The sequence below is a fragment of the Saimiri boliviensis genome, chromosome 14 (assembly GCF_048565385.1).
Source record: "Saimiri boliviensis isolate mSaiBol1 chromosome 14, mSaiBol1.pri, whole genome shotgun sequence".
NCBI classification, from domain to species: domain Eukaryota; kingdom Metazoa; phylum Chordata; class Mammalia; order Primates; family Cebidae; genus Saimiri; species Saimiri boliviensis.
In genome coordinates, this window is record NC_133462.1 from 13,147,919 (window position 1) to 13,171,150 (window position 23,232).

A 23,232-nucleotide genomic window follows, 5' to 3' on the forward strand; every position below is an offset into this window, starting at 1 on the left:
CCATCTCCCCACTTCTCAGGAAGAGAGGCTTCATGAGAAACCACTCAGACGTGGTGGTGTTTTTATTTATGTTTTGGTTCTTTTTGAAAAAGAGCAAAAAGAAAAAAAAGAGCAGCATGTGTAATAGACACATTTTGGGGTCTGGGCAATTTCCCAGGTAAAACCTCCCACCTGTTTTCTAAGCACTGAGCTTCCACAGTCAGGGATGAGCCCCTGGTGCTTTGCTCGCACAATGTGTCACAGCGATGGGACCATGGATGGCACCGGGTCAACCCATCAGATGCTTTCTTCAGGTGTTTCAGAAACAGGGCAAAGGGAGTCTGGTTAAGCTGGGTTGTTCCCTTAAACAGAGATGTTGTGGACTTGGAAGCTATGGGATGGAGGCTTTTTCCACGTGGATAGAGAAGTACAAAGTGCCCACCTGCAGAAAGAGAGAGAGAGGACTATGAATTCCACGTGCAGGGGGAAAAGACTGGTAAGGGCTTGGGGTGGGGGTGAAGTGTGTGGGCGGGGGAGGCTGGGAGAGAGAGCGGTGCACTTTCATATCTGTTAGTAGATTGCAAAACAGGCCACGGATTTTTCCCTTCCTAGTAAGAGGCGGAATCAACTTCCCCACCCCTTCAATCTGGCCAGCCATGTGACTTTCGCCAATGACGTCCCTTCTGTGGCAGAAGTGATGGCATGCCAATTTTGAGACTGAGACTTGAGGGGCCTTGTAGTTTCTGCTCCTCCTCTTGGAATCCTGTCTCTGCCATGTGAACAAGCTTGGGCCACCCTGCTGGAGGATGAGCGACAATGTGGAGGAGAGGCCAGTTGTCCCAGCTATGAGGCTATCCTAGTCCAGATAGCCCCTCGGCAATCTGCCAACTGAGCCCAGATGCAGGAGCGAGCCCTGCAGGGAACAGAAGAACTGCGCAGCTGAGGCCAGCCCAAATGGATGACCCATGAAACTCCAAGCTAAATAAATGGCTGTTGTTTCAAGCCACTAAGTTTTGGGGAGGCAGTCTGTTACATGGCAGATGCTGACTGTCACACCTATGGATTGCTGGAAAATTTCATAGATCCTCATATCAAACTGTTCATTTTGTTTTTTCCTGAGTTACTTTAGTGAGTTTCTTTTGCAGGCAGCCCAAGGGATTTATGAAATATAAACTGCTTGTTTAGGCGGCTTCCAGGCATGTGCTGAGCTGGGCAGATGGGGTGCTGGCAATTAGCAAAAGGAGAGAAAAGCACCTCCCTTTTCACAGGAGGGGAACATCTCCCAGACAAATGGCCAGGGAACCAGCAGGGAGGAAGTCACATATGGAGCCTCTGCCCGGGAACCTCATTCTGTTCCCAAACCTAGGATTTCCTTCACACCCTTCCTGGTATTACCTCTTCAGCGGACGGGAGAGTTGCCCACGTTGCAGCAGGATCTTCTCCGTCTGCAGTGGAGAGAGAGAGAGAGAGAGAGAGAAACCATTATTAACTGAATTATTGTCCACTCCCCAAATTAACATGTAGTCCTAGCCCTCCAATGCAACCATATTTGGAGACAGGTTCTTCAGGCATAATAAAGTTAAATGAGGTCATAAGTGTGGGGCCTGGATCCACTAAGACTGGTGTCCTCATAAGAAGAGGAAGAGACACCAGGGATGAGTGCAGAGGAAAGGCCACGTGAGGACACAGCGAGGAGGTGGCCTTCTACAAGCCACGGAGAGGAGCACCCAGGGACATCAAACTGGCTTCCACCTTAATCTGGGACTTCCAGCCTCCAGAACTGTGAGAAAATACATTTCTGTTGTTTAAGCCCCTCCGTCTGTGGCATTTTGTGACAGCAGCTGGAGAAAACTAATACAATCATCTTCATCATATGGCTGAGGTTTACTGAAGGCTCACCACGTTCCAGACAGGGTTCACAGCCATGACTCCCACCATTTTACTTAATCCTCACTCCTATACTTGGAAGGAGGTATAATCATATTCCTGGAGTTTTTTTCTTTTTTTGGAGACAAAGTCTCACTTTGTCTCTTGGTTCACTGCAACCTCCGCCTCCCAGGTTCAAGCGATCCAATATCCTATATATAGAAATATAGATAGTATATTGGCCCATCCGGTATACTGTGTATATTTCACTTGTTCACTGTGTTTCCTGATGGTATCCGCGACCAGGATGCAAGTTCCATGAGGGCAGGGACTTTCTGCATTTTCTTCCCTTGGTATCCTCAGTGCCTGGTCACTCTGCAGATATGTGCAGACGGGACGAATATAGTACTTACCACATTCCAGGCACTGCTTTAAGTTTCTTAGAAATACTCGGTCACTGGCTGGGCGCAGTGGCTCACACCTGTAATCCCAGCACTTTGGGAGGCTGAGGCGGGCAGATCATGAGATCGGGAGTTCGAGAACAGCCTGACCAACATGGATAAACCCCATCTCTACTAAAAATACAAAAATTAGCCAGCGTAGTGGCATACACCTGTAATCCCAGCTACTCAGGAGGCTGAGGCAGGAGAATCGCTTGAACCCAGGAGGCAGAGGTTGCAGTGAGCCGAGATGGTGCCATTTCCAGCCTGGGTGACAGAGTGAGGCTGTCTCAAAGAAAAAAAAAAAACAAGAAGAAGAAGAAATATTCACTCACAACAACCCAGAGTCAGGTGCCATTATTATCCTCACCATTTTGCGGATGGGCAAACTGAGGCACAGAGAAGGGAAGTGGCTTGCCCACAGCCTCACTGATAGTAAGTTACGGAGCTGGGACTTGAACCCAGGCAGCCTAGCTCTAGCGTCCTCTTCTATCTCTTTGTTGTTGTTATCCCATTTTGGAAAACAATGAGTCAGACGGGCTCCTCAGGGGTCCCTGTCACCCTCCTTGATGGGGCTGTTGGTTTCATCTCCGTTTCCTTGTCGGGCCAGCTCAGTGCCTCACGGGGGCTGAGTGGATGTTGCCCAGTGCAGAGGGGTGAGGATGGAAGTACCTTAGGCTCCGGATGATGGTGAAACACAAGCCTCCAATCAGCACCCCAGCTCCCAAGGTTCCAGCCACGATGAGCGAAATGGCAGCGCCTCCGGACAGGGACAGAGTGGGGTCTGGCTCCACGGGCTCTGGTTCTGTGGGCTGCACGATGGCTTCAGTGGACCAAGGAGGAGTGAGATTGGAGGAGCCATCTGCCCACCCTCCCTGCGCTCCCATCCCTCCCGCCATTCCCCCTCCCAAGTGTCTCTTCAATCCATCCTTCTCTTCCATCCTCCAGCTCTCCAGCCCCCTCTCCTTCCTGCTCTCCTGCCCCAGTCCAGTGCCCACCCACCTTCCTTCCACCTGGAAGCCAGGAAGATCTTTCTAAAGCTCACACCTGATCCTGTTCCTCCCCTGCTCAGAACCCTGCTGTGGCTCCCCAGCACCCTGGAGCAGAAGCCAGTTCCTCAAGTCAGCCTTCAGGGCCCTGCCACCTGGCCAGCCTCATATCTCTCACTGCCCTGCCTTTACACCCCTGCCACCTTGGACTCCACTCAATTTCCCAAGCTCATTCTTTTCTCTCTTGCCTCCAGGCCTGTCCATGCTGCACTCTCTCTCTGGAATGCATTTATGCCATTTCTCTCCCTTGGATTGCAGAATTCCTTTTTTTTTTTTTTTTTGGTTGAGGGGGAGACAAGCGTCTCGCTCTGTTGCCCAGGCTGGAGTAGAGTGGCACAATCTTGGCTAATTGCAACTTCCACCTCCTGGGTTCCAGTAATTCTTGTGTCTCAGCCACCCTGGTAGCTGGGATTACAGGTGTATGCCACCATGTCCAGCTAATTTTTGTATTTTTAATAAAGACAGGGTTTCAACATGTTGGCCAGGCTGGTCTCGAACTCCTAGCCTCAAGTGATCCATCCACTTCGACCTCCAAATGGCCTGCGCTAATTTTTTTGTGTTTTTAGTAGAGACGGGGTTTCTCCATGTTGGTCAGGCTGGTCTCGAACTCCTGATCTCAGGTGATCCGCCTGCCTTGGCCTCCCGAAGTGCTGAGATTACAGGCGTGAGCCACCACACCCTGCCTGTATTTCTTTCAACAATCCTGCAGAGGTATATAGGATTACCCCCGTTATACACACGAGGAAACGGGGCTCAGAGAGGGGAAGTCACTTGCCCTAAGTTACCCAGCCAGGAAGGCATGGGAACAGGGGCTGAACTAAGTTTTGACCGGGACCCAAACCACTTCTCTGATCAACCTGCTGTCAGTTTGACTGCCACTCAGGTCTCCATATACCTACTGCATATGGTAACAGTTACAATTAATAATGACAATGCTAATTGCAACAGTGATACTGGCTCACGGTTACTGAGCACCCACTAGTGTTCAGTAATGCTAGGCATTATTATTTCAAGGTATTCACCTGCTTATCTCATTGAATGTTCACAACTACACTCTGGGGTAGGCACTATTATCTTACCAATGTTATGGATGAGGAAACTGAGGCACAGAGAAGTCAAGACACTGGCTCAGAGTCACACAGCCAGGGATTCAAATTCCAAAGCCATTGCTTTGAACCACTCCTTAGATGATGATGATTTTTATTTTTATTTTTGGAGACAGAGTCTTCCCCTGTCACTCAGGCTGGAGTGCAGTGGTGCGATCACAGCTCACTGCAGGCTTAAACTCCTGGGCTCAACTGATCCTCCTATCACAGCCCCCCAGATAGCTGGGACTACAGATGGGGCCACCACGCCTAATTAAATCTTTAGTTTTTTTTGTAGAGACAGAGTCTCGCTATGTTGTCCAGGTTGGTCTCTAACTCCTGGGCTCGAGTGATCCTCCCACCTCAGCCTCCCCAAAGTGCTGGGGTTACAGGTGTGAGCCACTGTGCCTGGCCCACTTTTTAGACTATGATCTGTATTTTTTGCAGGTATGTGATGAGACTCAGAGAGACGAAGAGGCTTCCCATGTTCATGTAGCCGGCAAATGGTTGGAGCCAAGGACCCAGGTAGCCTGGTCCAGATCCTGAGCTGGGCTTTCACTGTAGTTAACCTCTTTGAGCCTGTCATCTGAAAATGGCCTAATTGGCTGGGCGTGGTGGCTCACTTCTGTAATCCCAGCAATTTGGGAGGCCAAGGTGGGCGGATCACTTAAGCCCAGGATTTCGAGACCAGCCTGGCCAACAGAGTGAAACCCTATCTCTCCTAAAAATACAAAACTAGGCCAGGAGGGGTGACACACGCCTGTAATCCCAGCTACTCAGGAGACTGAGGCATGAGAATCACTTAAACCTGGGAGGCAAGGGTTGCAGTGAGTTGAGATCGTGCCACTGCACTCCAGCCTGGGTGATGGAGCAGGACTCTGTCTCAAGAGGAAGAAGAAGGAGGAGGAGGAGGAGGAGAAGGAAAACGAGGAAGAGGAGGAGGAGGAGGAGGAGGAGGAAGAAAGTGGCCTAATAATCCATAGTCTACCAGGTGGATGAAACATTGGAATGACATTTGCCTATAAAGGGTCTCACAGGGGCTGCTCATAGAAGGTGGCTAAATGGAATCGGCAAGGCTGCCGCAGGCTGGAGAGGGTGAAGGGCTCTTGGGTGGGGTGGGGGACTCACTTGGCAGTGAGATGGTCACAGGCGCAGAGACCAGCTGTTCCTTGCTGTTTGTGGCTGTGCACATATAGGTGCCCAACTGCTCCATGGACAACCGCCGGATGAACAGCCTCTCTCCTATCCCGCAGGGCACCCCATTGAGGGTCCAGCTCACCACAGGCTCAGGGTTCATTATCACCATCCACTGCAGGATCACAGAATAGTTGAGCTCAGTCTGGATGATGCCCTGGAAAGCGTATGGGAATGTCTTCAGTTGCGCTGGTGGGAAGCTGTCTGTGCAAATAGGGAACAAGGCCACAAGAGTAGAGACCACTCAGAAAAGCTGGGTATGTCTTCTGCCCACCATAGAGACGTTCATTCTTTCATGTGTTCATTCGTTCATTCTTTCATGTGTTCGTTCATTCATTCGTCCAAGAATGTGTTTGAAGAGCCCAGTCTGTGCCCAGTGTCCCCAGTCTAACCCCTTCCCCTTCCCACTTCCAGTGGCCAGCACCTGCATCCTGTTGCCCGAGGGTCTTTACTGGTGGCCAAAGCCTCCTCTGCCCATGGAGGCAGCAGGCTGGAAGTGCTGGGGAAGGAGCACACCTGGAGCAGCCTTCCACAATGCTGGGCACAGGTTGGTGTATAAATACCTGAGATCCCTCGCTGCCACATGGGATAACTCTGCAGAGTCGTTCCACACCAGGGCCCGGACTTCCCCAGTGGGACTGTGCTCTAGCTGCCCACAGTAACCAGGCTGGGAACACAGCTCTTATTATTTCCTGCCTTCTCTGCCTAACTTCCTCATTCTCCAGTTCCTTGCACCTCCCAAACAGACTATCTGACCTTAAATCTCGGCTCTGGATCTGGGTGAACCAAATCTAGGACTCTGAGGCTCTAGGGCTCAGAGGCTCGGCAGTGATAAAACAGACACAGTCACTGCCCTCATGAAACTTATGACTGAGTGACGACAGAGTCAACAAACAGACCAATAAGTACATATGGTGGTGGTAACCGCTGTGAGGAAGACTGCAGAGGGCTGCGGGGTTGGACTCAGGGTGGGGTAAGCCCGTTTCAGGCAAAGCAGATCAAGGAAGGCCTCTTTGAGGAGCTAATGTTTGAGCAGAGACCTGAAGAAGCAGAGGAAGGAGCCATGTGGATTCCTAAGGAAAATACCCCACCTGGGTTCAAGAGATTCTCCTGCCTCTGCCTCCCTATAGCTGGGATTACAGGCATCCACCACCATGCCCGCCTGGCTAATTTTTGTATTTTTAGTAGAGATGGGGTTTCACCATGTTGGCCAGGCTGGTCTTGAACTCCTGACCTCAGGTGATCCACCTGCCTTGGCCTCCCAAAGTGCTGGGATTACAGGTGTGCGCCACTGCACCTGACCATGGATTGGGCCCTTGCTATGAGCCAAGCGCATGTGGGTAAAGGTGTTTGGGCCACAGGGGTGGAGCTCTCATGGCCTCGTGCTGTCCTCATGGTAGTGAATTCTCGCGAGATCTGATTGTTGTAAAATGTGGCAATTCCCCTCTGACTCTCTCTTGCTCCTGTTCTCACCACGAGAGACACCTGCTCCTCCTTTGCCTTCTGCTATGAGTAAAAGCTCCCTGGGGACTCCCCAGAAGCTGAGCAGATGCTGGCACCATGCTTCTACCTGTGAAACCATGAGCCAATTAAACCTCTTTTAAAAAAATAAAATAAATAACCCAGTCTTAGGTATGTCTTTATAGCAATGCAAGAACAACCTAACACAATGTCAATGACAAAAAAAAAACTACAACCCATTATAACTCCTCTCCTTAAGAGGTGGGAGCGATTTTCCTCCTGTTGAAGCTGGGCTGGCCATGTGACTTGCTTTGGTCAATAGAAAGTGGTGGAAGTGATGGCAGTCAGCTTCCAGCCTGGGCCTGCAGGAGTTTTGCAGCCTCGCCTCTTGTTCCTCTTTCACTGCTGAGTGAACAAGCCTGGGATAGCCAGCTGGAGGACGGGAGGCCCTGTGGCCCACTCACCCCATCACCCCAGCCACCAGCCAGGCCATCGTCAGGCACATGAAGGAGGCCATTCTGGACCAGCCAACACCCAGACACCCCAACAGCTGACCACAAGAACTATCCAGCTAGATAAGTGATTGATATTTTAAGTTTTGGGGTGGTTTGTTGGGGAGCGATTGATTACTAGCACAGAATGTGTCCTGGTGGGCTCTTCTGGGGTCCAGTGGGTCCGCTTTCTGAGAAGTCAGTCCCTCCCACGTTGGGGCCCCACTCACTCTTGACATGGATCTGCTCTGTCGCACTCCTGCGCCCCCTGCTGGTTTCCAGCACGACGGTGTAGCTGCCCGAGTCCTGAGCCGTCACGTTTTGAATGACCAGGCTACCTTGGCTGCCCAGCATCTCCCGGCCAGTGTGAGCAGGTCCTGGGAGGCCCTCCGGGGAGAATATCATGGCTGCTGGCTGGGCGTCATGCCCTCGGAACCAAGATGTGGTGAGAATGCCATCGAGGCTTCCGGGGACAGGAAGGTGGACACTGGCTCCTTCGGTCCAGGTGTTCAGCTGTGTCGAGACGGGCAGCTCCGAGAAGGCAGAGCAGGTGCAGGATGTGAGCAGGAAGCCTTGGAGAAGCAGGGAAGGAGGAGACAAGGGGGGCAAGTGAGAACAAAGGCGAAATGCTGTCCCTGCCAGTGACCGTTCCCAAGCCGCTGAGAGTGAGTGTGGGGCATCGAGAGCTGATGATGACGGCGACGATAATGATAAAAGTAGAGAACACTCACTAGCACCCACCACAAGCCTGACTCTGTTGCAAGTGCTGGTTGTGTATCACCCCACTGGTTCCTCTCCTTGACCCTACGAAGCACACAGTTGTATTCCACTGGATGTTGCAAAAAGTGGTTTTCTATCCTCTGCTCCACGCTGCTGCCTGAAAGGCTGACTTCTCTGAGCTGTGTTGCTGGGGTCCCCTTACCTTTTGCTGCTGGTTCGTTTCTGTCAGTGGTGCATTGGCAGAAGAGAGGGCAGCAGGGGAGTGAGCCTGAAGGAAGTAGTCCCACAGTTGGCTGGGTCCCTCTGTTCCAGCCCACAGCTCCTGCTGAGTGGCCCTCTCCGTACACTACTGATGTCTTCCGATTCTGAGATCTGCTTTTCTCCTTATGGCTTCCAGCCTGAGGGAGGTAATAGTTCCCTGCTGTTGCTAGGCCCTGGATGCTGCATTATCCCCCACCTAAACCTCTGCTGCAAACAGTCCCTGTCTCAAACTTAAACTCTCCTTACCACTCCCTTAGAGTAGACCAACTGTTTCTTGCCTCAACCCTGACTGATACGACTGTGGTACCCCATTTACAGATGAGGAAGCAGAGGCTAAGAGAATCTAAAATATTTTCCCAGGATGTCATAGGTGGTAAACAGCAGAACCATGATCCACATGCAGGCAGTCAAGGAAATTCTCAGCCACTAAACTTTCCTGCCCAATTCCTGCCTTAGTTTCTCTCACGTCCTCTCATTCAATATCCACATTGCTTAGAACTTGGAGTTGAACCCTGGGAGTTTGGTTCCAGATCCCACGCAGTTACCCAACCTGCTCTTCTTTCTCTCACAGGAATGGTGTGGTAGGAATATAAGCTCTAGCCATAAAAAACTAAAAAAAAAAAAAGATGTAAAATAAAAAAAACCCTGAAACATCTGAAAGGTTAAAGAAATCCCCATCACTCACAAAGTCAAAAGAACGACAACCAGGAGAAACTCATTCTAAGTGACATCATAGACAAAGAGCTCGTTTCACTAATATATAAAGAGCTCCTGGAAATTAATAAGAAAAATATCAGCAACCCAACAGAAAAATACACATAGCATATGAATAGGCAGTTCATAGAAAAGAAAACTATCTCTCAATGTAGGGAAAATGCTCAATTCTACTCACAGTAAGAGAAATGTAAATGAAAACAAACTGAGATAACCTTTTCAGCAAAGATCCAGAAGTTTGATGGTGACTTGTTGTGTTGGTGATGCTGAGGGCAACAGGAATGCCTATGCTTTGCTGGTACATGCCCTGCAGAGGGCAATCTGGTAATGTCTTTCAAAATTACAAATTCTCGTATCCTTTGACCCTCTAATTAAATGTCAGGGACGCGTTCTATAGATAGACTTTCACAGAACAAAATGACCAGTACATAGTGTTACCACACCCTATTTACAATAGCAAAAGATTGGAAATACCCAACTCTTCAACAATAGGGGACTGATGAAATAAATAATGGTTCATTTATTTCATAAATGTAATCACTTATTTTAAAGCTCTCTTAAAAAAGCAATATAATAGATGGTAACTTTTAAGGATCAGAAATATCCATTTACGGAATGCATGTTAAAACATCAGCTTTCTTCTCGGTTAAACGAATGAGATGTGGTGGCTGGAGATACCCACTCTCAGGAGCTCATCACCAGACACAAACACACTGGGCTCTGGAAGGGGCTGTGAGGTCTCAGAAGCAGCTTTGGGTGACTGGCTGACACCGCATGCTGGCTGAGGCTGAGTGCCAGGGACCCTGCCAAGCCCTTCCAACTTGGTATCCTGACCAGGATACCTCACTGAGCCTCTCAGCAACTCTGAAGTTGGTGCTGGTCTGTTTCACAGGGAAAGAAACTAAGGGAAAGCACGTTTAAGTCTTAGATTCAGAGTCATAGTGGAGAGCTGGGTGTTGTGGGGGTCACTCATTGCCCACCTCCCACCTCCAATGAGTTAATCTCCAAGTCAGCAGCTGGTGTGATCGACCTTCCTTCCCTCCCTCCTTCCTTCCCTCTCTCCCTCCTTCCCTCCCTTCTTTCTTTCTCCTTCCCTCCCTTCTTTCCTTCTCTCTCTCTCTCTCTCTCTCTCTCTCTCTCTCTCTCTTTCTCCCCCTCCCTCCCTTCCTTCCTCTCTCTGTATCTCTCTTTCTCTCTTTCTTGACGGACTCTTGCTCTGTTGCCAGGCTGGAGTACAGTGGCGTGATCTTGGCTCACTGCAGCCTCCACCTCCCAGGTTCCAGTGATTCTCCTGTCTCAGCCTCCCAAGTGGCTGGGACTACAGGCGTGTGCCAACACACTCAGCTAATTTCTGTTTTTTTCAGTAGAGACAGGGTTTCACCATGTTGGCCACGATGGGCTTGATCTCTTGACCTCATGGTTCGCCCGCCTCGGCCTCCCAAAGTGCTGGGATCACAGGCGGGAGCCACCGCACCGGCCTTGAAAAACAACTTTCTAAAAGCTGGTTGCTATTGAATCCAGTGGCACAGCCAATTCCCAAAGTGCCCCACCCTCTCTGCCCCCACCCCAGGAAGATCCAGCAGCATACTGCATGCCTTTTTTCCAACGTACGATGACAGCGGCCAAGGAGAGACTTTCCCACCTGCTTTTCTTTCCTTCTTCCCCGCTGCCCTCCGCCCTGAGAGAAGCCTCAGACAGCAGCTCCGACGAAATAGGGAACAGGCCCACCACGTCCCTTTCCTCCTTCCAGTGTGACACAGGCCTGAGCTGGGGACACAGCAAAGCTTTGAACTGGGTGGTGTTTGGGGTTTTAAAACTACACAGAACTGAACTTTTAAGACCTGGAACAGGAAGTCGTTCAGTCACAGTCTGAGAGGCAGGTGTGTGTGGTCTCTGGCAAGTGTTGTCTGGGAAGCCAGCCCACCTGCCTTCAAATCTTCATTCTGCCACTTCCATGTGTGCGACCCGGAGAGGGCACATGGCCTCTCTGAACCTCAGTTTCCCCTTCTGTGACACAGGGATCCTCCAGCCCTGATCTCAAAGGGCTGTGATAACAGTTAAATGTTACTACATGATCGCACTTAGAATGAGCTGACAGGCTGGGCGCAGTGGCTCATACCTGTAATCCTGACACTCAGAGAGGCTGAGGCAGGAGGATCGTTTGAGCCCAGGAGTTCAAGACTAGCCTGGGCAACATAGTAAGACCTCATCTTTACTACAGATAAAAAAAATATACAGCTGGGGTTTGGTGGCGCATACCTGTGGTCCCAGCTACACAGGACACTGAGGCAGGAGAATGGCTTGAGCCCAGCAGGAGGAAGCTGCAGTAAGCCATCGTCATGCCACTGTATTCTAGCCTGGACAACAGAGCAAGACCTTGTCACAAACAAACAAACAAACAACACAAGCGGGCTGGCATGCAGACCTGTTCAGTCACGGCGACCTTCTATTACGGCTGTTATTACTTTATTATTATTACTTATATTGATTATTACTAGGTTGTGGATTGCTGGGGTGAGACAGGACACCTGGTGGAAGGGGGCTGGGCTGGGGTCCCGAATTCTGATCCTACCCCTTGCCAGCCCTGAGATCTTAGGTAGGTGACCCGGTCCCTTCTTTGCGCCTCACTTCCCTTCTTCCTAAAAGAAGCCAATAGGATGATCCCTTGTGGCGGGGTGGCCATCAGGAGTTCCCATAAGTTGGGAGCCTGAGCTTCTTGGGCCTCAAGTTGCCCAGGGTCGAAGCTCTGAGTGGGGCGACTTGGATTTCGACGGAGACTCTCTCCTCCTTGTCCCTCCCTGTGGTGAAGCTGCTGTCTCCAACGCACCTGTTAAAAGCAGCTTCCTCCAGGCAGGGGTGTGGCCGGAGCTGACGTCCAGAGGACTCCTCATTTCGAATTCTGTCCAGGGACCGTGCAGAGAAGGTCTCTTCGTCACACATGGGGTCTTTATAGACCTGCGGCAGTCGCATCTGCAGCCTCGGCCCGCCCTGCAGCACCCCGGCCACAGTGACCACGCCCACCCTGGCCACGTCCCCATGTGACTTTTTGAGTTGGCTGGGAAATCACCTCCAGCTGCATCCTTCTCTAGCACTGGGTCAGTGGTGGTGGTGGGTGGGGACCAGACCGGGACAGGGATTCTGGGGAGGAGGCCCTGAAGTTTTGCTCTCATTCCTTCACCCTACAACCCCTGCTGGGAGATGGAGGGAGGAGCAGAATCGCCCGATCATTCACATCAAAGGCAAGGAATGGCCAAAGGTCAGCTGGTAGGAGGTGACGGGGCCTTCTGCTGGCCTCCTGGGTTCTCTCCTGGACTCTGAACCACAGCTTTTTTCCTCTGTAATGAGAAAATGTTTACTTCATGTGTACATTAAAAATTTCCAGAGAAGCCAAAAAGAAGTATTCACTCCCTGCCTTGTCATTTCTGGAAAGATTGTGGGGAGATACTTTATTGCATATTCATTAATAAATTGTTCTGCTAAGAAAATTTAAAACAAAATGAAGGTGTTAATAATAGTGCCTGCCCCAGAGTCAGAGGGGACCGTGGACACAAGGTGGTTGGCGTTGTGCCTAGTCACATAGTAGGTGCTTGATGAATGTCAGTCACTATGAAGTCAGTGCTAATTATAATTTGATATCTAAGATGTCCTGGAGGCGTGCTCAGAATCCCCGTATCAGGACCTTGCTCAGACTATATCCTGAATTTTAGATGCTAGAAGGATAAGCCACACTACACTAACTAGCTCCTTTTTCCTCACCCTTCTCACTCCCCAGGGCTGTTCTTTCCTCCTCAAATTAATAATTATATTGCTCGAACCAATCGCTGGTGTTTACTCAACACCTACTATATGCCGGGCACAGCATTAGCCCTGTAAGAGCATTGCCTAATTGAATCCTCATACTAACCTCGAGCAGTAGGTATGAGCATCCTCATTTTCCAGCGGTGCACAGGCGCTGAGTAACTCGCCTACCATCACACAGCCGTTCACAGGGGCTTTCTGCCAGTTTCTGGAGGGTGCCAGCTCAGGGCCTTTGCACACACTCTGCCCTTTTCTTAGAACCTTATTCATGCAATCTCAAAGCCGACTGTATCTCATTATTTTGGCTTAATTCACGCACAGCACCTCCTCAAAAAGGCCTTTCCTAATGCCTGCTGCAACTCAGGCCCCCAGCTCTTTGCTAGCAAGCCACAGTGTCGTTTTCTTCTTGACATCATTTACCGCTCTCTTAGGTGATTTCTTTGTCCACTTGTGTTATGTCTCTCCTCCTTAGTCTCACCTCTCCGACTTGAACGTCAGATCCAGGAGGGTAGGGGTGTTCATCTGGTGTGCGGCTGTGGCCCTGGTGACTAGAACAGTGCCTTGCACATAACAAGTTCTCAACACATTTTTTTTTTGAGATGGGGTCTCACTCTGTCAGCCAGGCTAGAGCACAGTGGCACAATCAGCTCTCTGCAGCCTCAACCTTCTGGATTCAAGCAATAATCCTGCCTCGATTTCCTGAGTAGCTAGGACTTGTCCTTCCATCTTGGAACCACTTTCAATCCATGTGCCCAACTTCAAGCAGACTCTGAGCAACCTCTGGAAATCCGTTCATTTCTCCTTGGTCAGTTCCTGGTTGCAATTTTCTCAGCAGCCTTTCCAGCCTTTACTGCCATATGCAAAGCCTAGGCCACTCTCATAATCATACCTGAGAACCAGCTCGGCTTTCTCTGGTTAAATTTCACTCACTGGGTCTCAACTACCACTCCCAGCTCATTTTAATATTCTTTTTGTAGAGACAGGGTCTCACTGTATTACCCAGGCTGGTCTCGAACTTCTGGGCTCAAGTGATCTTCCTGCCTCAGCCTCCCAGAGTGCTGGGATTACAGGCATGAGCCACCGCGCCAGCTGACATGTTTTCTTTTTAGTGAATAAATGGATGAAAGGCAAATGAGTGAAATGGAGTGTCCAGACTTGAACTCTCATCTGTCTGACTCAAAAGCTCATGCTTTTCCCTCCCAGAGAGGTTCAGGTTCCACCCAGGGGCTAAGGTTCACCTATGAGTTGTCAATAATAGTCATCATCAGGTGACACAGTTATTTCTTATTAGCATTTGCTAAAGTGCTTCTTTTACGGTTGGTCTGAAGGCCTCTGCTGGCGTGATGAGCTAGGCCAGGAGACGACTGATAGGCAATGCAGTAAATAGCCATTATGCTGTAAGGTTCTGGGGTTTCTGCCCAGCCAGCATTCACTCTCTTTTATCCAGGTAACTGTACCTGGAGTTTGTTGTGGACCGTCCGGGACGGGTAGGCACGTCTGCCTGGGGGTCTCTCGACCTGCAAGAGGGTCCCAATACCTGGAAGAGGGAGTGCGCCTGGAAAAATAATAAAGACAGAGAGAGAGAAAGCGAGGCGTCTGGAGGGCTGATAGGCTGTGCCTAAACAGCAAATTTTATTTTTCAAAGGCCAGGAATAAATACACTTTCTTGGCTTTGATTTACGTCATAGTAAGAGGAATGCAAATGTATGCCTCACATGGCCTATACAATAGAGAAGTAGATATGCGATCAATGGTTGTAAAAAGTAACAAAATTTTCTACAATCACAAAGTTTGTTTGCATCCAAACATTATTCACAAAGCTTGTTTATATCCAAACATTATTCAGGAGACTTGTTTATAACCAAACATTGTTCCTCCTGGCTGCAGGTATCTCTGGTTTGACCTTGTTTTAGAACTGAGATGTGAAAAGGTTTTTTGGTTTTGCTCATCAGAATATCTTTTAATCGGATTCTCCTTTGTCTACTCCTGACTCAACTTAACTCAACTTCCCCATTCAGGAATCTCTGAGTCAGGAATCAAAGCCATCCCTTATGGTGGCATTTTTCTTTGCAAATATCGACAGTTAAACCATTATCTAGGGTACAAGGCAGTCTGGTAAGGTTTAAGGCTTATTCTTAAAGTCATAAAAAGGTCATAGCAGGAACCGGTTGCTGGTAGGGGGTTACTCGGTCTAGCAGCAATGCATAGTTTTAGGCCCAAACGATATTGTGGTTGATATTAGAAACTGATCATTCATCTTTCAGTTCCTATATTTCCGGATAGCTCGACTGCCTCCAGTAGGAAACTGTGTTTGGGATCAAACTCACCGTATAGTGAGACTCACGCCTTTTAGGGGTCTCACACGGGAGTGTTCCCCACAGGAGTTCCCTTTGGAAACCAACTTAGTCGTGGCTCTGGGGAGGTGAGGGGCCTAGGACTGGCCAATCAGAGCACTGCATCCCCTGACAACAGTGACTTATGGAGAACTGCTTAGGTTCAAGCAATTCCCTGCCTCAGCCTCCTGAGTAAGCTGGGATTACAGGCACTTGCCACCACGCTAAACTGATTTTTGTATTTTTAGTAGAGATGAGATTTCACCATCTTGAACTCCTGACCTAGGCTTGGCACCCAGAACAGGCCAAGGAGAAAGCAGTCTTAGGGATTTTATTGGAACTCTGGGGAATAGAGCTTTTTAAAAAAAAAAAAATTAATTTAATTTTTATTTATTTTTTGAGATGAGTCTTGCTCTGGTGCCCAGGCTGGAGTACAGTGGCATGATCTTGGCTCACTGCAACCTACGCCTCTTGTTTTAGGCAATTCCCTGCCTCAGCCTCCCGAGTAGCTGGGACTACAGTCACTAGTCACCATGCCTGAATAATTTTTGTATTTTTAGTAGAGATGAGGTTTTACCATCTTGACCAGGCTGATCTTGAACTCCTGACCTTGTGATCCACCTACTTTGGCCTCCCAAAGTTTTGGGATTACAGGCGTGAGCCACTGCGCCCGGCCCTGTTTTTAAAGTTTTATTTATTTATTTAGAGACAGAGTCTTGCTCTGTCACTCAAGCTGGAGTGCAGTGATGTGATCTTGGCTCACTGCAACCTCCATCTCTTGGGTTTAAGAGATTCTCATGCCTCAGCCTCCAGATTAGCTGGGATTACAGGCATGTGCCATGATGCCCAGCTAATTTTTCTGTATTTTTAGTAGAAACAGTCTTTCGCTATGTTGCCCAGACTGGTCTTGAACTCCTGGCCTTCAATGATCCGCCGCCTTGGCCTCCCAAAGTGCTGGGATTATAGGTATGAGCCACTGAGCCCAGCATAAAAAACATTTTTTCTTTCTTCTGGGTTTGCTGAGCTGCAGAAATCTCAATGTGCAGCTGCTGGGGCCATCTTTCTATCATGGGTAGAGAGGCTGCCTAAGAACGGGGCCAACACATATGAAAGTATAGTCAGTGCATGGAAAGAGAAATTTCTGATAGCATCATTTAAACAGCTAGATTCAGCTGTGCCTGATGTCCATACTGATCCTTCCGCTTATGTGCCATGCTGCTCTGTGAATTCTCATTGTTTCCCCTGAGTCAGTTTGTTTTGAGATTCAGTTACTTTAAATCCAAAAGAGCTCTGAAAGGAAAGATGAATGTTGGAAATAGATAATCGGTGCTGCAAAGAAAAATTAGCACTGAGACAAAGGATCTTTCAGCAATGCAGTTTTTACTTCCTGGACTGCAGGAAGGGTACCCTCTCTAGCCATTGTGCCACGAGAGTACAATGAACAAAGGAAAACACACAAATTTATCCCTTATGCATTTGGGGTCATCGTTATTGCTGTGTCTGATCTCTGTTGGCTGGACAGACCTCACAGTCTAAACTAAAACCTGACTGGCTAACAACTTAAAACTTTTCTAAACAGGTAAAAGAAATGGAGAGCTGGGACATGCCTGTGAGCACGTCCAGCACAGATATCTTGGCTAAAGTACAAGGACATAGAATGTACTATGTGCCTGTAAGCATGGCATGTCTAACGGCTACGGAGGATAGGGCTTAACAAAGTTATTAGCACACTTATTCTTTAACAAGAAAGGAAACTTTAAAAAGGAACACTTCTGCTTCCCACAGTGAAGAACAGAGTTTTGAAAGGATCTGACTCTCAATCTAGCTGAGACTCAGGCTGGATAAGGGAAGACTCTGGGGAAGAGACGGTGAAGCTGACCACCGCGAGAGAACTTAGCAGGTTACTGTTTCTGAGAATTGCTGGACTCCATGCAAACCTCTGCACTAACAGATGATCAAGGCCAGGCATAGTGGCTCATGCCTGTAATCCCAGCACTTAGGGCAGGCATCCCCAAACTTTTTACACAGGGGGCCAGTTCACTGTCCCTCAGACCGTTGGAGGGCTGCCACATACTGTGCTCCTCTCACTGACCACCAATGAAAGAGGTGCCCCTTCCTGAAGTGCGGCGGGGGGCTGGATAAATGGCCTCAGGGGGCCGCATGTGGCCTGCAGGCCATAGTTTGGGGATGCCTGACTTAGGGAGTCTAAAGCAGGAGGATTGCTTAAGGCCAGGTATTTGAGACCAGCCTGGGAAACAGGACAAGACCTCATTTCTACAAAAAAAAAAAAAAAAAAACAAATTAGCTGGGGCGTGGTGGCATGCTTGCGCCTGTAGTCTTAGCTACTTGGGAGGCTGAGGTGGGAGGATTGCTTGCACTCAGGAGTCTGTCTCAAAAAAAAAAAAAAAAAAGAAGAAGAAGAAGAAGAAGAAGAAAGAGATGATTAAACTTTAGCAGGGCTTCTAGTAGCATAAGGCATGTTCTTAGGATGATTCCAGCCCCCCAATAAAATGCCACCCAAGAAAGCTCTACCTTGCCAGGAGTATTTACTGTTTGACCTAGCCAACATTTGGCAATATAGCCCTATTCCCTTTTCAGAGCATTTACTAAAAAGGGCCTACAATTGTGAATCCTTCCTCATTCTCTTTGAGTTGTGTGTATACATGTATCTATACCCCACAACTCAGGGTTTTTTGTTTTGCGACGAAGTCTTGCCCTTGTCCCCCAGGCTGGGGTGCAATGGTGCGATCTTGGTTTACTGTGACCTCTGCCTCCCAGGTTCAAGCGATTCTCCTGCCTCAGCCTCCCGAGTAGCTGGGATTACAGGCGCCTGTCATGATGCCTGGCTAATTCTGTATTTTTAGTAGAGATGGGGTTTCACCCCATGTTGGCTAGGCTGATCTCAAACTCCTGACTTCAGGTGATCCACCCACCTCAGCCTTGCAGAGTGCTGGGATTACAGGTGGGAGCCACCGTGCTCGGCCAACTCATAGGTGTTTCTAGAGTACCTGAAAGCCATTCCTTTGAAATAGAATTGTCAGAATGACAGGACCTTCATCTCTCTGTCTCTGTGGGAGGATGGAATTCTACTATGACAATTGCCAGCTAACGGACACGGCTGGCCTAATCCCATTGACACTGTACAACTTTTTTTTTTTTTTAGCTGAAAGCTCTCTCTGTTGCCCAGGCTGGAGCACAGTGGCATGATCTCAGCTCATTTCAACCCCCCGCCTCCTGGGTTTGAGCAATTCTTCTGCCTCAGCCTTCTGAGTAGTTGGGATTACAGGTACACATCACCATGCCCAGAAAATTTTTCTGTTTTTAGTAGAGACAGGGTTTCACCATGTTGGTCAGGCTGGTCTCAAACTCCCGACCTCAAGTGATCCACCCACCTTGGCCTCCCAAAGTGCTGGGATTACAGGTGTGAGCCACTGCACCCAGTCCCACTTATCTTTACTCAATATTTTTATTTAAAATGACTCATCTAATGGATTAAAGATCTAAACCTGAGACCTAACACCATAAAAACCCTGGAAGAAAACCTAGGCAATACCATTCAGGACATAGGCATAGGCAAGGACTTCATGACTTTAACACCAAAAGCAATGGCAACAAAAGCCAAAATAGACAAATGGGATCTAATTAAACTTAAGAGCTTCTGAACAGCAAAAGAAACAATCATTAGAGCAAACTGGCAACCAAAAGAATGGGAAAAATTTTTTGCAAGCTACCCATCTGACAAAGGGCTAATATCCAGGATCTACAAAGAACTAAAACAAATTTACAAGAAAAAAACAAACAACCCTACCAAAAACTGGGCAAAGGATATGAACGGACACTTTACAAAAGAAGACATTTATGTTGCCAACAAACATATGAAAAAGTGCTCATCATCACTGGTCATTAGAGAAATGCAAATCAAAATCACATTGAGATACCATCTCACACCAGTTAGAATGGCGATCATTTAAAAATCTGGAGACAACAGATGCTGGAGAGGATGTGGAGAAATAGGAGCACTTTTACCCTGTTGGTGGGAGTGTAAATTAGTTCAAGCATTGTGGAAGACAGTGAGGTGATTCCTCAAGGATCTAGAGATAGAAATACCATTTGACTCAGCAATCCCATTACTAGTATATATCCAAAGGATCATAAATCATTCTATTATAAAGACACATGCACACATATGTTCACTGCAGCACTGTTTACAATAGCAAAGACTTGGAACTAACCCAGATGCCAATCAATGATAGACTGGATAAAGAAAATGTGGCACATACACACAATGGAATACTATGCAGCCATAAAAAAGGATGAGTTCCTTTCCTTTGCAGGGACATGGATGAAGCTGGAAACCATCATTCTCAGCAAACTGACACAAGAACAGAAAACCAAACACCTCATGTTCTCACTCATAAGTGAGTATGGAACAATGAGAACACATGGACACGGAGGAGAACATCACACACTGGGGTCTGTTGGGGGGTGGGGGACTAGGGGAGGGATAGCAAGGGGTGGGGAGATTGGGGAGGGATAATATTAGGAGAAATACCTAATGTAGGTGACGGGGGGATGGAGGCAGCAAACCACCATGGCTGTGTATACCTATGTAACAATCCTGCAAGATCTGCACACATACTCCATAGCTTAAAGTATTAAAAAAGAAGTTGAAAAAAAAAGACTCATCTAAAATAAGTTCACTCGGGTTTTAAACAACAGCATCTACAAAATTACATATGCAGATGCTAATTACATTTAAATGGTGATGACAGTAAAAAAAAAAAAAAAGCCGGGCGCGGTGGCTCAAGCCTGTAATCCCAGCACTTTGGGAGGCTGAGGCGGGTGGATCACGAAGTCGAGAGATCGAGACCATCCTGGTCAACATGGTGAAACCCCGTCTCTACTAAAAGTGCAAAAAATCAGCTGGGCATGGTGGCGCGTGCCTGTAATCCCAGCTACTCAGGAGGCTGAGGCAGGAGAATTGCCTGAGCCCAGGAGGCGGAGGTTGCGGTGAGCCGAGATCGCGCCATTGCACTCCAGCCTGGGCAACAAGGGCGAAACTCCGTCTCAAAAAAAAAAAAAAAAAAGAAAAGAAAAGAAAACATATCTGTCCACATACTTTGTGGAATTTTTTGATGTGTAACCAAAAAAACAGGAGCCCCATATGGAGGAAATAGTTGTGACAAATGCTAGTATTTATGGAGAATCTGGCTCTGAGCCCAGTCCTACTCTTTGCATAGATGAGCTCTACATATATTCATTTAAATAACTTCACACTTTATATCAATTAGCTCTTTTATCCTTTCAACAACACTATGAGGCAAGTGCTGCCATTCTCCTACTGCAGAGGAAGAAACTGAGGCACAGAGAGGTTAAGTGACTTACCCAGGCCACACAGCTGCTGAATAGCTGAGCAGACCCAGGTATCAGGCTCCGGAGCCTGTGGTCTCAAGTGCAGCAACCTTTTAAAGTCATTTGGGTCTCCTAACCTCCCTGGCTGGTAAATGGCTTCCATTTTTTCACATGAGGAAACAGAGATTCCTGGAGGTGAAATAAACTGTCCAAGGTCACATGCAAGTAAGTGGCAGAACCAGGATTTGAACTTAGGGATTTGGACCTGGGCTTCTGAGTTTGGCTCTGTGATAGGTGAAGAGAGGTCAGTGCTGGGTGAGAGTATGGGGCTGTGGGGAAGAACATTCTAGGTTGAAGGAAAAGACAGGTTGAACTTGTCCTTCCATTCCAGAACCACTTCGAATCCATGTATTCAACTTCCAGCAGACCCTGAGCAATTTCTGGGAATCCATTTATTTCTCCTTGGTCAATTCCTGGTTCCAATTTTCTCAGCAGCCATTCCAGCCTTTACTGCCATATACAAAGCCTAGATTACTCTCATAATGATTCCCGAGAACCAGCTCGGCTTTCTCTGGTTAAATTTCGCTCATTGGGTCTAAGCACATTTTATTTTCTGCCCCCACCCGTGAACTTGTGAGCCAGCCTCACTTCCTTCCTCCCATCCTCAGACAATGAATTTACTGACGTTCAAGGTCAAGACCTGTTCTCCTGGCTCCTTGAGTCCCTGTACCATCAGTCATCATTTCTCCTGCCCTGTGTGGGGGAGTCACACACTTTTCACATCTCTATGAGAAGGATGTGACATCAAACTGCACTGGGTCTGAATCAGTCTTTCAGGTTAAATTTGGAGTGGCCTGGCTGAGGGGGGGCGTCCATTCATATGGTTTAGGTGTGTGGTCGGGGGCAGCTTTGAATTGTATTTATGGTTTACAGGCACAGCATCATAGGTATAGCAGAGAACGAGACGGAAGAGCACAGACTCATGATAACTTCACAAAGCAGAGCTGCATACCAGCTAGGACTGTTACAGGAGAGAGAAAGGCATTTCTATGGAATTTAAGCCATTGTTATTTTTATTATTTATTTATTTTGGAGATGGAGTTTCACTCTTGTTGAGCAGACTGGAGTGCTATAGCACTATCTTCGCTTACCGCAACCTCTGCCTCCTGGGTTCAAGCGATTCTCCTGCCTCAGCCCCCTGAGTAGCTGGGATTACAGACATGTCCGGCTAATTTTGTATTTTTTAGTAGGGATGGGGTTTCTCCATGTTGGTCAGGCTGGTCTCAAACTCCCGACCTCAGGTGATCTGCTCGCCTCGACCTCCCAAAGTGCTGGGATTACAGGCAAGAGTCACCACGCCTAGCCCCATTGTTATTTTTAATCTATCACCAGCACCTAAACTTATATCCCAAGTTAAGATGTTTAGATTACAGATGACAGGAGGCAAGGGAGGTCATGACAAACCCGCTGGGCTACACAGCTTGGTTACATTCCCCGATATTGCATATTGCTTAGGAAATACTGATGACATGCTGATCCGTCTCTCTCTTAATTGGTTCTGACTTCAGGCCAGGACTAAGGATGTCGTTTGTTGATGAGAAAAGCTAAGCTCTGTAAAATATTTCAAGATATTTATTCTTAGCCAAATGTGAGGATGATGACCTGTGACACAGCCTCAGGAAATCCTGAGAATGTGTGCCCAAGACGGTTCCATTACAGCTTGCTTTTGTACATTTTAGGGGACAGAAGTTACAGGCAGACATCAATCTGCACACATAAGGTATACACTGGTTCAGCCCAGACGGGTGGGACAACTTGAAATGGGGCAGAGGAGTTACAGGTCGTAAGTGGATTCAAAGATTTTCTGATCGGTAATTCGTTGGAAGAGTTAAGTTATTATCTCAAGACGTGGAATCAATAGAAAGGAGTGTCTGGGATAAGCTGCTGTGAAGATTAAGGTTCTTACTGCGGAGATGAAGTCTCATAGGTAGCCACCCTTCGAGGCGGTGGATGGCAAATGTTTCCTACTCAGACTTTAAAAGGTACTAGACTCTCAGCTCATCTCTTCAGGATCCGAAAAAGATCCAGAAAGGGAAGGGGAACCTCTACAGAATGTAAATTTCACCCACAAGAGACAGCTTTGGAGGACTATTTCAAAATATGTCAAAAAATGTATTTTGGGATTAAATACTTTGGTTTCCTTCAGAGCCTGCTGTTATGTGATGCTATATTCTGGTTGAAATTTGGCATCTCAATACTACAGTCTGTTTCGTCATTCATTTTTTTTTTTTTTTTTGAGATGGAGTCTCACTCTGTTGCCCAGGCTGGAGTGTCGTGGTGCTATGTCGGCTCACTGCAACCTCCATCTCCCGGGTTCAAGCGATTCTTCTGCCTCAGCCTCCCAAGTAACTGGGACAAGAGGTGTCTGCCACCATGCCTGGCTAATTTTTTTTCATTCTTTTTTTTTTTTTTTTTCTATAAAATGTATC

General features: G+C 48.0%; 1 protein-coding gene across 5 annotated transcripts in view; it reads right to left on the bottom strand.

The window, feature by feature from the left end:
* Positions 1 to 44: 44 nt before the first annotated feature.
* The window catches only part of IGSF23 (immunoglobulin superfamily member 23), a 71,070-nt gene continuing 47,882 nt past the window's right edge, over positions 45 to 23,232 (bottom strand). The window contains exons 2-8 of one of the 5 annotated variants that reach the window (XM_039465529.2): positions 13,165 to 14,613; positions 12,088 to 12,595; positions 7,796 to 8,137; positions 5,548 to 5,817; positions 2,958 to 3,097; positions 1,375 to 1,424; positions 45 to 421 (exon numbers count right to left, since the gene is read on the bottom strand). In XM_039465529.2, the coding sequence (XP_039321463.2) occupies positions 343 to 421; positions 1,375 to 1,424; positions 2,958 to 3,097; positions 5,548 to 5,817; positions 7,796 to 8,137; positions 12,088 to 12,430 (1,224 nt within the window). In that variant the 5' untranslated portion in view covers positions 12,431 to 12,595; positions 13,165 to 14,613 and the 3' untranslated portion in view covers positions 45 to 342. Of the gene's footprint in view, positions 422 to 1,374; positions 1,425 to 2,957; positions 3,109 to 5,547; positions 5,818 to 7,795; positions 8,138 to 12,087; positions 14,614 to 23,232 lie in introns of all 5 variants that reach the window. The other 4 variants (XM_074386208.1, XM_074386210.1, XM_074386209.1 and 1 more) reach the window with 4 other exon arrangements.